Source organism: Caloenas nicobarica, chromosome 27 (assembly GCF_036013445.1).
Source record: "Caloenas nicobarica isolate bCalNic1 chromosome 27, bCalNic1.hap1, whole genome shotgun sequence".
NCBI classification, from domain to species: Eukaryota; Metazoa; Chordata; class Aves; order Columbiformes; family Columbidae; genus Caloenas; species Caloenas nicobarica.
The window spans coordinates 5,298,981-5,313,766 of NC_088271.1; the positions used below are offsets into that span (position 1 = coordinate 5,298,981).

Here is a 14,786-nt window from a genome sequence, read left to right on the forward strand (position 1 = left end):
GCTGCCCAGCTTGCAGCGATAACTCTCTAAAGTCTTATGAGGAGCGGTTGAGGGAGCTTGGGCTGTTCAGCCTGGAGAGAAGGAGGCTGAGGGGAGACCTTATCGCTATCTACAACTACCTGAAAGCAGGTCGTAGCATGGAGGGGGTTGGTCTCTTCTCCTGAGTAGCAAGCAATAGGACAAGAGGAAATGGCCTCAAGTTGCACCAGAGGAGGTTTAGATTGCATATTAGGAAAAAATTCTTCACCAAAAGGGTTGTCAGGCATTGGAACAGGCTGCCCAGGGAAGTGGAGGAGTCACCTCCCTTGGCAGGTGAGAAGGTGAACAGCTCCAAGACAGACGGGTTTGCATATCACGGCAAATGTCTCCAGATTGTGATCTGCACAAACACCTAAGCGACCTGGGCAGTGACGGCATCTCTCCCACAACGTGGCTACGGGATTGCGCTTCCAGCAAACTTCAGAGTGTTTCTGGAGAGCAACTGGTTTTGCTCCCAGCCTGGGGAAGCTCCCTGGAGGGGTCTGTTCTTACCACCACTGTCAAACTAATTAAGTTTGTGGTGACTCAGAGTCACTTTCAAGCCTCCTCATTTGAAAGGAACGTTCATCCTTCACCCTCACTCCGCAGTTTTTATCTAGGGACAACCCTCTTTTTGTCCCTCCACACCACCAAAGCAGAGACAAAGCTGGCTCTTTGATAGTGACGGTGACACAGTGGGACTCGGCCACGCCAGCGTGTCCCCATGGGCAGCTCTGGCGTCACCTCTTCAGTGTGACTGAGCCCCGGAGCCAAGAGGAGGCATCTCCCTTTCCAGCTTGTTAAATACACATAGCAAAGCTCTGGTGTCACAGGCGCTGGGAACAGCAGAGGCTAGACAGTGCACGTGTGCTGCAAGGGGCTCTCAGACCTGTCCTGACCGCTCCCTGCATGTAGTTGTTCAGTACAGACATCAGGATCCCTGCACCGCCCTGGCCCAGCGCACATGGCAGGGAACAGATCCAGCTCCAAGGGACATTTTCTTTGCCAGATTTGGGGATGAGAGCGCACAAAAGAACCATGATGGCAGCATAATGCATCTGACACCATGCTGGCATTCAAAATAAGGTTTGGAGAGGTTGCTGGGTTGTTTTGGTTTTTTTGGCTACAACTACTTACAGGTGCAGCAATCACAGAAATTTAGGGAAGCCGTACACCCCTAGGAACAAGCCAAGTCCCCCTGGAGCTCATACACAGTTCCCGGAGGACAGCTGGGCTTCACTGGGGTAGGTGCCTTGAGGAAACAATTAGCAAAAGCACAATGCTGTCAGAAGGCACCCTGTGCAAACTGCGCCATTCACCACCGTGCTGCAGGGACTCCATCCCCTCCATGCCAGCAGCACAGAGCAGAAATCAGGACAGCCGTTCGACAAAAGAAATAAAAATAAATTTAATTGTGTTTGCCCAAGAAACAAACACGTACAAAGACACATACATTTCCACTAAAAAAAATTCCCCATGTGAGCCGAGCCGCTCCCGGCTTTGTGGGATGCCAGGAGGGGCAGGGACGGCTCCGCTGAGCGACCCCGCGTCACCCGGCCCGCGACGGAGAGCGGCCTGCGCCGCGGACATACAAAACTTTATGAAAAAATATGCATTTTAAATAATGAACTTACAACAACTTAAACTTTATACAAAATATTACGGTTGCCATTTCAGTGTCACAATTCTAGGAACTATTTTTGAACTCTCAACATCCTATTTTCCAGCCCGCGTCCATCTCTGCAGTCTCTTTCTCCGACTCTGTCCAGCTCAGTCCAAAGTACCTAAAAATGAAAAGAAAAAAATATAGTCCCAGGAATCAGAAATACAATTATGTGAATAAATGAAACTTGTTTACAATTTGCCAAAGGAATATGCAGTAACTTTTTAAAGTTTACACAAATGCCCTTGTGCCCCTGTGGCCCTTGTGGCCAAGAAGGCCAATGGCATCCTGGGGTGTATAAGAAGGGGGGTGGTCAGTAGGTCGAGAGAGGTTCTCCTTCCCCTCTACTCTACCCTGGTGAGACCTCGTCTGGAATATTGTGTCCAGTTCTGGGCCCCTCAGTTCAAGAAGGACAGGGAACTGCTGGAGAGAGTCCAGCGCAGGGCCACAAAGATGCTGAAGGGAGTGGAGCATCTCCCTTATGAGGAAAGGCTGAGGGAGCTGGGGCTCTTTAGCTTGGAGAAGAGGAGACTGAGGGGTGACCTCATCAATGTTTATAAATATATAAAGGGTGGGTGTCAGGAGGATGGAGCCAGGCTCTTCTCGGTGACAACCAACAGTAAGACAAGGGGTAATGGGTTCAAGCTGGAACACAAGAGGTTCCACTTAAATTTGAGAAGAAACTTCTTCTCAGTGAGGGTGACGGAACACTGGACCAGGCTGCCCAGGGAGGTTGTGGATTCTCCTTCTCTGGAGACATTCAAAACCCGCCTGGACACCTTCCTGTGTAACCTCATCTGGGTGTTCCTGCTCTGGCAGGGGGATTGGACTAGATGATCTTTCGAGGTCCCTTCCAATCCCTAACATTCTGTGATTCTGTGATTCTGTGAAATCACACACAAGCAAAACCAAATCTAGCTAAAAAGCATTGTATGTGTCAGGTTCCACTTGATTTGTGTTTTACCTCTCAGAGAGGCACGTAACAAGTTACGCTATGAATTATTAGAGATGTGGAAACAGAGGGCTCTGCAAACGATTACGTTCTTTCTCTCCCAAGAAGGAGATTACACAAAATATTGAAACCAAGTGAAACCAGGTAGAAACTCACCTTCCAAAAAAGCGAATTCATCAATAGCTTCAATGGCATTATCTGCAAAGCAAATTGAAGATAACACAGATAAACACACTCCATATTTGCATCTGCTTCAAACAGCTGTATTTGAATTGATATCATGGTACAGTCGCCAGTTTCAAAGAGGTTTACTTGTTTTAGAGCTGGTGTGTGAAATTATTAGCCTAATATTTAGTAGAAGTTTTTTCTCTTATCTCCAGAGAAAGAAAGAGAAGCACCTATGACTGATTGATCGCACCAGGATGGGCAGAAAAATCCTCCACCCTAGGAACTGTCAGCTAAGGATAGCACAGAACACGCTCTCGTACCCAGGTCTTTTCTCTGCAGGGTTTTCCTTTTTCCTTGCTGAGCATACGCATAGGCATCTTTGGCTATGGTTTCAACAAACAACTCCTGCAAAGCAAAAACAAGACAGTTTCACATAAGGGATGAGAGATGGAATAGAGAATATCCTGACGAAAGGAAAGGTCCTATGACCCTTCAGGAAGAGACCAGAATCTCCACCTGAAAATATCCCCTTCCCAATAAATAGCTCTGAAAATAACAAATGAAATTGTTGGGCAGTGATGCACATGAGAAGTAACAAGGGAAGAGAGAAGGCTGAGTGTACTGGACAGAGACGGTTCCTCTGAACACGTCTGGAAGACCAGCTACACACCAGCTGCTCCCGGGCAGCTCCGGAAGGAGGAAACGTGTCCTGTGCTCAGTGAATGAAGAGGACTGAGCCCACCTGTGTCTCGCGCCACCCGGCAGGTACCTCGGCTGCCGTGGGCCCAGGAGATGCCAAAAGGGAGAGAGCAGCGGCTGCCCACGGATGCTCTCACGCAGTGCCACAGACATTCCAAACACACCTCAGCTGTGTAACACGAGACACTTTCCAAAGGAGGAGAAACCCCTGCCACGCTTTGCTCTCATTTGCACACTGCGAACCCTCGACGCGCATCAGGGCGAGCTGGAAATCCAGCCGAGCGGGCGCGGAGCCGGCAGGTACCTCGGGCGCCCGGTCCCGGGCAGGCTCGGCGGGTCTCTGCTGAAGGCCGATGTGCGGCAGCTCTTCCCGCGGCACCAAACGAGGCAGACCCGGCCCCACCGCCGGGATGTCTCCAGGCGGATCAAGGGGTGAGGCCAGGGGTGACCGTCCCGCTTCCCTGCGGCGGGGCTCGGCTGCCCAGCCGCCCCCGGCAGCTCTGCCCGCTGCGGCCACGGCGCTGCCCGCGGGAGCTGGGAGAGGAAACCCCTCAAACCCCAAACCAGAAAACCAGCCCCTTGGGAAAAGCCAAGCGAGCAGCCCCACAGACCCCGAGCGCAGCTCCCCGAGCCCCAGCGGCTCCTCAGCCCGCGGCCGCTCAGCCCCCGCAGCCGCCCGGGCCTCCGCGCCCACCGGGCGCCGCCGCTCACCGTGGCCCGCGCCAGCACGAACACGGCCTCCTGGCTGGCCAGGCTGACGTCCGGGTCCGCCTTCACCAGCGCCTTCACCCGCGCCAGCGGCAGCCGGGCCAGGCGGGCCGGCCCCGAGCACGGCGGCCCCGCGCCCGCCGCCTCGTCCCCCGGCCCCGGCCCCGCCGCCTCCGGCCCCGGCCCCGGCCCCGGCACGGCCGCCGCCATCCCGCGCCCAGGGCCGCGCCTGCGCGGGGCCGCCGCGGGGAGGGAGCGGGAGGGCCGGGGCGGGCCCGGCAGCTGCGGAGGCTCCGCCCGGCGGGGCCGGAGCGGGGGCTCAGCCGCCTCTGGCCGCCCACACGGGCTTTGAGCTGTTTGTCACCCCGAACGTGGCCCTTGAGCTTCCCGGCACCCGCATCCCCCCCAACACGGCCGCTCTGCCTCCCTGTGGCCCCCATTCCCCTCAACACGGGCCTTGGGCTCCCCGTCACCCCGTCCTCGGGCCCCTCCCGGGGCCTCCCCGCCACCCCTGCTGCCCCGGACACGGCTCCTCAGCCTCCCCCCAGCCCGGCCCTGCCGGCCCGAGGCGGCGGCTCTGGAGCAGCGGGGCAGGCTGCTGGGAACCAAGCTCTGGGGACTTGTCTGTCACCTGCCCGGTGCCCCGCATCAGCTCCCCTTGGCCCAGTGTGCAGCCTGACACCCCCTCTCTGTCCCACCCCCAGCTGGTGGGATCAAACCCTCCAGTGTCCCCTTTGGTCACCCACCACCCTCCACAGGTCCCCCGGGGCCGCCACCCTTGGCCACCACGGGCCCCTCCCAGCCTTCCCCACACCCTCAACACGCCGTCTTACCCTTAACACCACCCACGGGCAGGAGCCGCTGCGGGCACTGCAGGTGGGACACCTTCCCAAAGGACCGGAGGACTGTGCCACCCCTGGGCAGGGACATCAGTGCTGCCCCGGGGCCGGCCAGAGCATCCCAGCCACAGGACTTGACTCAGCCTCTGAGGACTTTCCTGCCTCTGAGGCAATAAGCGGTGAAACCCGGACGTTTCAACACTGAGATGGCCCAGCTGGGCACCACGCCATGCAGAGCACTTCCCCTGCTTCCCGGTGGAGCTCGGCTCTTCAGTGGGGCAAACCTCCCAGCTTTTGGACACACTGGAAAGCCGTGGCCCCTCAACTCTCCTTTGCGCCCGCAGAGCTGGTTTTGCTGGGTGACCCCTGCGAATCGCCTCCACCCTCTGCAGATCCCGCGGGGCTCTGAAGACGTGACCTGCAGCGGGTTCACGTTGGCCACCATCAGACAAGGATGTAACCCGCACTTCTGGTCCTCACGGCAGCCTGTCCCTCGCATCCCGAAGTTGCTCCATGAGCTCCAGGCTTTTTTCTGGATGAGCCTGTCCTGTGGGCAGCAGGGCTTGATGCGCTTCAAGCTTCCCACCAGCAGCAGAGCCCAAGCTAGCGGTGCACAAGAGCTGCTCCTCCTCCTCTTCCTCCTCCTCCTTCGCCTCCTCCTCCTCCTCGTGCTGTTTCATGCTGAGGCTACAGCGACTTCCTGGCATTGCACACAGCTTCTTGCCAACCATTAGGAAAGAGCTTCTGGTTTCAAGGGAGGGCAACTTCAAAGCGCTTCGCCTTGCACAAGTCCTTCTGCTCGGATGCCTCCCGACAGGAGGTGAGCGCGCAGGAAAGCGTCTGCTGGTGGAAAATGGTGAGTAAGAACCAGACCCGGGCTGTGCTGGACCTGGGGATGGGGCACGGGGAGCGGAGCTGTGTCTCCTGCTTGGGAAGACTTTAGTGGTGTCCTTGCAAGGGGCTGGATCCTGCAGAGACCCTCGCTCCTCCTGGAAGACAAAGTCCTCCTGTACATCTGAGTTGGCAGGAGCTTTGAAGGTCTCTGACCAGTTCCTGGGGTAAACGCAAGATTTACTGGGTGACGTTGGGCTGCATGTAAAATCTGTGAAGGGCAGAGGCCACACTCTGCCACTGAGTCCAGGAGAGCACCCACCAGTGCAAAATGTAATGAAAAAGCTGGAACTGATCATGGTGACAGTGGTGCTGCATCCCACAGGGGGACCTGGGAGCTCTGTGTGAGTCCCAGCTCGTGGAATGGCTCCAAACCTCTGAATAATTCAGATGCCAAAATCCTAGTGACGTGTTTGGGAATCTGGAAAAAGTTGCTTTTTTCACTAGTTTGGGTAAAAGCCCCACTGCCTGGTCTGCAGGAAACTGCGAATTTATGCTGCAGGCTCCAGTCAGAGTGCCGTATTTGGAGTATTTGTGGGGGAAACTGGGGTGACTGCATGGGGATGTGTGGGGAACTTGCGCTTATTTCAGTATATATACATTTGAGCACTTACGTAAAAAAGTATTGCGCTAGCTTCTTTGCATACTAGCCCTTTTGTTGTGAAAGAAAAAAATTACGCAAGCACAAACCCAAACTGAAATCCCAGAGGGAGGAGAACTTCAAAATCAAAGCCTGTGGCTTGCTAAGGGCAAGTGGAGCAGCCAGCTCCGGTGCAAACAGGCACTGTGGTCTGGGAACAAGGGAGTGGGGTGAAAATGGAGGAAGGCAAGAGCCCTCCCTGAGGGTCCATCCGAGAAGCTTAGGAAAAGCCTAATGCCATCCCACCTGACTTTGGTGCCGTACCTCACACCTGGCATTCTTCCCAAAGTCACCCAGACTCCTCCTGGCAGCTTTTCTCTGGAGGCTTCAGAAAAAGGTGCTCTTTGGTCATTCAAGAAGCCCAGCTCCGCGCTGGGGCCGGCGTGTCCCAGTTCACATGTGCACGGTGTGAGCTGCACAGGAAACACACTGGTCAGAAAAGTGGGGCAGATCTGCTGCTTCTTGGCCTTTTCTTTTTTTTGCACGCAGGCTTTGGCAGGATGGTGTTCAGCAGCACTGTCTGGGGTTTTTCTCCGGGGAGGGATGCTGACAGCTCTGTGTGGTCTTGCCCACCAACTCTGGCCCGTCTGGATGATCTTAAAGGTCTTTTCCAACCTAAATGATTCCATGATTCCATGCGTGCCCTACGTTCACCATGGACTTCACAGGAACCAGGACCAGGGCAAGGCAGGTTGCTCCCGTCTGAGCCCTGGGTAGTCTCTAGATCTCAAATTCTGCCCTCAGGAGCTTTGCTGCTGGTAGGGTATAATCCCCCATCCCATCCCTCTGTTTTGATGGTCCCTGGCAGTGGAAAAAGGGTGGATCAGACCAAAATACTCTATGAAATGGCTCCTAGGTGCCCTCATGGTGGTGGGACCTGTTCCCAACGTGGTACAGCCTGGTATTGTTTTCTCAGACACATTCTAGGACCACTTCGAGCGAAGACCACACTTTGTGGAGGAGGCTTAGTGTCAGGCCATGGTGAAGGAATACAGCATTCCCCAGGGGATGCTTTGACTTGTTGTCCTCCATGGTGTTTTAACTGGAGCTTTTCTTAATGGTCACAGACGCATCTGGAGGGGAAAGAGGCCATGGTGAGGCACCTACAGGCAAAGCTTCAGGGGAAGAGGAAAGACCCTCCCGAAGTGGGTGGCTGGCCGGAGAGTCACTCTGCAGCATCCCCTGCGACAGAGCCGGGACAGACCCCTGCGCCAGGCTCCAAGGGCGAACCTCCTCCTGAGCACCCCCGGAGCAGGAGGGTGGACTTCAGCAGAGCTTCTCCATCTCACAGCAAAGGTCTGAGTGTGGGACAGAATTCGCCTCCTCATTCCGCCTGTGAGACCCCAGGCTGGACGGTGCGACTGAAGAAGGGAATTCCTCAAGACACCAGCTGCCACCCAGCCCCTGCAAAGCCAGGAGGTGGAGACACATTGAACAAGGAGGTGAGAGTCACCTCCAACCGTCTCCAGAGAAACCCAGCCCAGCAGCCATGGCCACTTGCCAAAGAGAAGGGTGCTCCAGCAGTTCCTGCCAAAGGCACAACTGTCACAGCCTCCCTGGATGCAGCGGGGAGCTCCCACAGGACAGGACACCCATTTCTGCCTCGCAGGAAGCCTTTGCCACACGTCAAGGTGCTGGGAGCGAGGCCGGCCAAGCCCAGGCGCCCGCCTGTTGTGGATCTGGAGAAGTTTGGTGCGACTGCACGTGCTGGGAAGCCCGTCCATCCTGCCATGGAGCCCCCGAAGAGCGCTCAACCAGGTATGGCCAGGCGCCTGCAAGTCCCCCAGCGAAGGCAGCCGCTCATTCAGGAAGGAAAATCTCCTTAGTCAGAGTCTAGAGCTCCTGGGAGATGGAAATATCGGGGGGGCTGATGAAGAGGTGGGGGCTGGTAATGCCAAAGAGGCGTTGGAAAGGAAAGAGAAAGAAGGACAGCAGGTGAAGAGATGAAGGGCACTAAGTGCGCTGTCCCTGGCTGGGGACAGGCACCAGGCTCTGGGGTGCTTGCAGGGCGCAGGGTCGGAGCCAATGCCGTGAGGGACGCTGACAAACTGGAGTGAGCCCAGGGAGGGCACTGAGGTGGCTGGGGGCTGGAGCACGTGGGGAAAGAGGCTGAGACCCAGGCTGGTTTGTCCGGGAGGAGAGCAGGCGAAGGTGAGATCCACTCACTGCCCACAGCCACCTAACAGGAGGAGAAGATGGAGCCAGACTCTTCCTAGAGGTGCCTGGGATCAGGACTGGAGGTGACGGGTGCGAGCTGCACGAGGGGAAATTTCTTTCCTGTGCGGGTGGTGCAGCCCTGCAGCAGGCACCGGGGAGATGGGTGTCTCCGTCCTTGGAGATATTCAGTTGTCACGTGGATGAGGCCCTGAACAACCTGCTGTAGCTCTGAGGCCAACCCTGCTCTGAGCAGGATGTTGGGTGACACTCCAGATGTCCCTTCCAACCAGCCCACCCTTGTGTGGCTGTAAGAGCAGACAAGCTGAGAGAGTTGGGGTGTTCAGCTGGAGAAGAGAAGCTCCAGGGAGACCTGGTTGCGGCCTTTCCGGACTTAAAAGGGGCTGATAAGAAAAATGGGGCCAGACTTTTGAGCAGGGCCTGTTGCAATAGGACAAGGGGTGATGGTTTAAACTAAAGGAGGGAGATTCAGGCTGGACATGAGGAAGAAATTGTTGCCCCTGAGGGTGGTGAGAGCCTGGCCCAGGTTGGCCAGAGAGGTGGTGGATGAACCATCCCTGGAGACATCCCAGGCCAGGCTGGACGGGGCTCTGAGCAACCTGAGCTGGTGCAGATGTCCCTGCTCATGGCAGGGGGGGCACTGGGGGAGCTGGGGAGGGCCCTTCCACCCAAGCTATTTGATGATTCTAAGCCTGGCTGGTGGGAAGCAGAGCTGATCTCCATCTCGCGGGCAAGAAGCACTTTGGCCGAGAGGCAGAGACTCTCTGAAGCTGCAGCATGTTGCCTGCAACACCATCTTCCTCCGAGCCTGAGGGAGCCACCGAGACTCCCCAGGCACAACCAGAGCTATGGCCACAGGACCAGAGCGCTGGCTCGGTGTCCCTCCTCACCATGGGACACAGGGCTCGGTGCCTCTTGGACATGGTGGTTCTCCATTCAGCGTGAGCCCTGCACGCTCCGCAGTGACCCACCAGATCTATGTGGATTTGTTGGTTTCTAAAAGCTGCCATTCTGCTCTTCCATACTCTGGGTGATGAAACTAATTTCAAATCCTGTTTCTTCCTCAACTCCTTAAGTTCTTGTTCACCAGCCCATTTAAAGGACAGTTCTTTATTAACCAGCTCATGCCACAGCTGTGGGGTAGAAGGCAACTGTGGGAGTAGAGCTTCTCTTCCCTTCCTTATGAGAACTGCAAAGCCTAGCTGGTTTAGGGTAGTATTATAAGATGTAATTATTGTATTAGCACTCAGAGGCCACTCTCAGGCCCGGCCGTGCCATTGTGCGGGGAGATGCTCACCCACCGAGAGTGGCCCCCGCCCTGGCAGAGGAGGGAGTGATCTGCTCTCCACATGTCCTGCAAACCAGTAGTTTTCAAGTATTTATTTGTCTCACAGGTACTGAGGCAAGTTCGAACACCTGGAATTACACCCCCACCCTGATTTGGTTATTTTTGTTAATTTTTAGGGCAATCTTAGAATTTTTACAGCCTGGTATATGATTGCACATTACTTGGTACAATAACCCATCAGAGCTGTGGTGTTGTACCACAGATCTTTGTGGTGGTTTTTGGTTGGTGTGGTTGACCAGGCTGGTGACAAGAACAACGGGATCCTATCAGGGATGTGGGTGTGCTGGCGATCGTACCGGCTGCAGCAGCACGTTCTGGCTGACGATGCTCCTGAGCACATGGAGATATCCAGGATTTGCCCTGACTCTGGTACAGATCTGGAGTTCAGGGTTTTTACCACACACAAAATACCCATTTTGGCCTCTTCCCCTCTCCTTTTGTCACTGATCCAGGGAGGAAGTGACATTAGGGACATAAGATGGGAAAATCTGTATTAGAGCTCTCTGGTGAGCCCCCCGATGAGCTATGCCCCAGCATGCTGGAAGGAAAGAAAATCTCCAGATGGGCCATGAAGCAAAAACTCCTCACTGGATCTAAATGTGCAGTCAGTTTTATGTCCCCAGAACCCTCTGCACTAAATCTAGCCCAGGGCAGCTCTGACCCTCTGGGTGGGTGACAGATTCGAGGAGAAAATGTGAAATAATCCCTTGCTGCTCCCTCCCATTCCTGTTTTTACCACAGGTTACCTGAAACCAGGCCATGTTGCGTCAGCCCCGGCACGGCTCCCACCACAGGGTGCTCCCAGTGTAACGGGGTAAGGACCGAGGCAGCATTTTTATTCAAGGTGGTTTTCAGGGTTTCCCGGCCCAGTGGGAAGGGCACGAGATGAAACAGTAAGAGCGTCCGTGTGTTTTCCTGCCCGCTCCTGGAGCCCAGCATGGGACGGCACCTTGTGCAAAGCACCGTCCTCCATGGGCTGCGTTACCGCGCAGGTCCAGCCGCTGCTGTCGCACCCTGCTGCCCATCTCCTGCACCTCGGGCTGTGGTGCCGTGTCACCAAGCCTTGCAAAGAGCTGCTGGCGTGTGGCACGGAGTTGCTGTCACGCTCAGCACAGCCACCCGTTGCCCACTCGCTTCCTGGTCCCCAGTGCTGTCGCTGCAACAGGGCGTCCTAATCGCTGTCTGCCTCATCGCAGGGATGAAGAGGAGATCTATGACGATGTGGAGCCCATTGGGCTGCTCAGGCGAGGCCAAGGCTTTCTGCTGCCCCCCGTGTCCCGGCCACCAGCACATCCCCGCCCCGGAGGAGGTGGGTACAGGAGGGGCTGGGACGCTGCTTGGGGTGAGCGCGGCAGCTCAGGGAGCCCCAGGGCCCCCCCGAGCCATGGGCAGTGGAGCCCGTGCTGAGCCCACTGCTCCCATGCATGGGAGGGTGATGTTTCTGTGCTGCCTTGTAAATGGGAAACCCTGATCTCCTCCATGCTCAGGACACAAACTCAGGGTTTGGTCCCAGGAGCAAAAAGCTCTCGCTGCTGTTTCAGACTTGTGTCCTGTCTCAGTGGGTGTGTACACCCCACAGCAGCCTCACGGCAGCAGCTCTCCCGGGGTTTGGTTTTGCAGGTGGAGATGCTGGTCGAGCCTCTAACAGGGTTGCCTTGCTGGGTGCTGCACAGAGGTAACAGAGGTTTTTACTCTAGGGGTCCCAAAATGGTCAGGGCTCCTTGCTGCTTTGACAAAGCTGGTGGTTTAATGGTCTCTGCTGGGCTCGCGATAGAAATGTCCACAGTGAAGAACACAAGCAGCAGGTTTGAACCCTGCCTGAGAGTCCCAGCAGCTCTGGAGGGAGGGACCTCGGGGCAATGGGGAGAGCTGGGCAGGGAAATGCGATGGGGCAGCAGCCGGGGGGGAAGGGGAAGGGGAAGAGGAAGAGGAAGAGGAAAGGGAAGAGGAAGGAGAAGGGAGAAGAAGGGAGAGAGCAGAGGGTGGTGGCCCCTGAGCTTTCCTGTGACTCACAATGACTCTGCAGACAAGCCCAGGTCCCCCAGAAGACGAAGCCAATGACACTCAAGGAATGCAAGAAAGAAGAGAAGGCAGACAGAGAGTTTCAGAAGAAATTCAAGGTATGCAGCAACGAGTGATTGCTTATCCCTCTGAGCTCCCCTTCACCTCCCAGGAAGGATGCAATGCAACGGCGGAGAGGAGCTGTGCTCCGCAGCGACCAGCCCTTGCCCAGGTCACACCTGCCCTGTTCCCCACTGAAACATCCCCAGATCAGACCAGTCCCACAGACCATTTGGATAAAGAGGGATCTGCTTTTTCCAAGAAGGGAGGGCGGTTGATGCTGCTCGGTTCATGCTCCCCTGGGGTGGCTGCTGAGCTGCAGCGCTGCTGTTTGTGTTTCAGTTCGAAGGAAGCATCAACGTCCTGACTCAGATGATGGTTGACCCTGCAGCAACGGAGAAGAGGGGTGGAGGGAAGAACCTGCCACTGAGACGAGGAGAAATTCTTGATGTCATTCAGTTTACAAATCAGGAGCAAATCCTCTGCCGAAACAGCCAGAGGAGATGTAAGTCTGTGGGGTCTGAGGCTTTGTCTGCAGTGGGGATCACAGCACACACAGTTTTGGGAACAAGCTTCTTTGTGCACACACACCCAGGAGACAGCAGGAGACATCCCATTGCCGTTAGACAGACCTGACACCTACCTCAGGTCTTAAATGTTCCCACTTCTCTTTGCACAAACATCCTGCTCTTTCTCCTGCTCGGCACCAGCATTTCTGCTGTTTGCTGGGCTGTCACGTCCCTCTGCTAGAAGCCTTCGCAGTTCCTGGAGCCTCCTGGCCACCAGCCTCGCACGTCAGACTCCACAAGCCAGGTTTGCAGTGATGGACGCTCAGGTGAAATGGGCTGCAGGTTCCGCAGGCAGAGGGATTGGGATGAGGCCCTTCCCAGCCTGGTGGGCTTATTCCCTGCTGAGAGTCCAGCTCAGCTTCCCACACCCGGGCTCCTCCTTGTCCCCAGTGCTCCCCAGGGAAGTGAGATGTTGCTAAAACCTCCTGCCCTGGGCAGGGGCAGGTGCTGGGGTGAGACCTCGCTCACATCCCGGCTCCTGGCACAACCTGACATGCTCTTCCTTGCTCTGTTGCAGATGGCTACGTGCCCCGGGCTGTGATGCTACACCTGTGAGTACCTCTTCCTCAGCCCCTTCCTCCCCACTCCACAACCTGTAGCAATTGCCCAGCGACTGCCCAGCACCGAACCAGCCCCAGCCATTGAGTGCAGACTCAAACCCATCCAACCCAGGTGGTGACCATGAGCGTAACAGCGGCTCATTACCCTGGGGGTGGAATCTGCCATTTCTGGTGTCAGGAGAGGTTCTGGCGCTGGGAGCAACTTCCTGGGGTGCCATGAGCCCTCCCCAAGCTGTGGGACCTCACGTGGGACCTGCCCAGACACTGCTCAGCTGCTGCCGGTGGCACAGCACGACGGGCCAGTGCTGGCCGTCTGCGTAGCCGGGTCTGTGGCTCCCGGCAGCCCAGGACGGGGCCACCGACCACGTGCAACATGAGAGGGGCTGGAGTCGAGCACACCCCACGCTAGAGGATCCCTTCTCTGTGGGGAGAGCACGAGGCTGTGAGGAGGCGAACGGGGCTGCACAATGACAGCAGAGCCTGGAGACACGTTAGGAGGGATGGGACAGAGGTGGCAGCAGGAGCTGGGCCTTGCCTCAGCATCAGGAGGCGGTGGGGACATGGGAGACCAGACTGCTCACAGCACCCTGTCTTTTTCCTCGCAGGGACACTGACATCTATGATGACGTTGAGATTTACGGTAAGTACAGAGGGGCCCGCTGCCGTAGCCCCTTCACCAAGTGCCGGGCGCTGCTCCCTGGCCTGGGCAGGCAGCAGTGACTCCACATAAGCATCCAGCACCGGGGCTTCCCCTCCTGCCCCCTTGCCGTGTCCCCTCTTTCCCTCTCTCTGATTCCTCCCCCTCTCTCTGGGACATCCCTTCCTTTCTCTCAGTTCCCCACAGGTCCTCATGTTTCTCCATTCCCAATTATTTGGACTTCCCCACACTCTTTCCTTTCTCAACTTGCTCCTCCACTTGCTGCCAGCCCCGGGGACCCTTGGATGTCCTTTGAGATGTCCCTGGTCGCCCAGACAGCTCAGGATGCCCTTTCCCAAGCAGTTGCTCACTCCCAGCATGCAAACTCCATCCCCTGGCTCACAGACGTGATGGATGGAAGATGGAGCTGAATAGAAACAACTGTAGTTTAACTGTGCCGATGAGCAAACATTTTATCTCGTTCTGCCTTGGCAGGCTGAGTAATCCATGCTAAATCCAAAGGCACAAGACAGCATCAACAGAGACCTCCCCGAGGGCCAAAACATGAAAAGAACTATATGTCACACTCCTGCTTTGGAAGGAGCTCTGCGTCCTCTGAGATTGCCTGCAAAAGAAACAGAGATAGCCTGCGAAAGCCACCATGTCCCTGCCAAAACAGTGGTGAGGCCGAGCAGCACACTGCGGGGCTGCAAGCATCCTGTCCCGCAGGGAGTCAGAGCCTCCCCTGTGGCTTTGTTTTGTCTGTGTAAAAGATGGCAATGGTTTGAGAGGGTTGCTTGGTCTTATTTGGGGGGCAGGGAGGAGGGCGGAAATCTGGGTCAGAGAGGTTTTAATTCA

General features: G+C 56.3%; 2 protein-coding genes across 2 annotated transcripts; one reads left to right on the top strand and one right to left on the bottom strand.

Annotated features, from left to right (window-relative positions):
* Window positions 1-1,401: 1,401 nt before the first annotated feature.
* Window positions 1,402-4,418, bottom strand: POLE4 (DNA polymerase epsilon 4, accessory subunit). The gene is made up of 4 exons (XM_065652725.1): window positions 4,212-4,418; window positions 3,122-3,206; window positions 2,790-2,831; window positions 1,402-1,802 (listed from the first exon to the last, which is right to left on the bottom strand). The coding sequence occupies exons 1-4, from the start codon at window positions 4,416-4,418 to the stop codon at window positions 1,789-1,791; spliced, it is 348 nt and encodes a 115-aa protein (XP_065508797.1). The 3' UTR covers window positions 1,402-1,788.
* A 3,251-nt stretch (window positions 4,419-7,669) lies between these two features.
* PRAM1 (PML-RARA regulated adaptor molecule 1) lies at window positions 7,670-14,685 on the top strand. Its single transcript, XM_065652337.1, has 9 exons — window positions 7,670-8,336; window positions 10,843-10,915; window positions 11,298-11,410; window positions 11,722-11,776; window positions 12,128-12,221; window positions 12,505-12,667; window positions 13,249-13,282; window positions 13,897-13,931; window positions 14,424-14,685. The coding sequence occupies exons 1-9, from the start codon at window positions 7,670-7,672 to the stop codon at window positions 14,426-14,428; spliced, it is 1,239 nt and encodes a 412-aa protein (XP_065508409.1). The 3' UTR covers window positions 14,429-14,685.
* The last annotated feature ends 101 nt before the right edge of the window (window positions 14,686-14,786 follow it).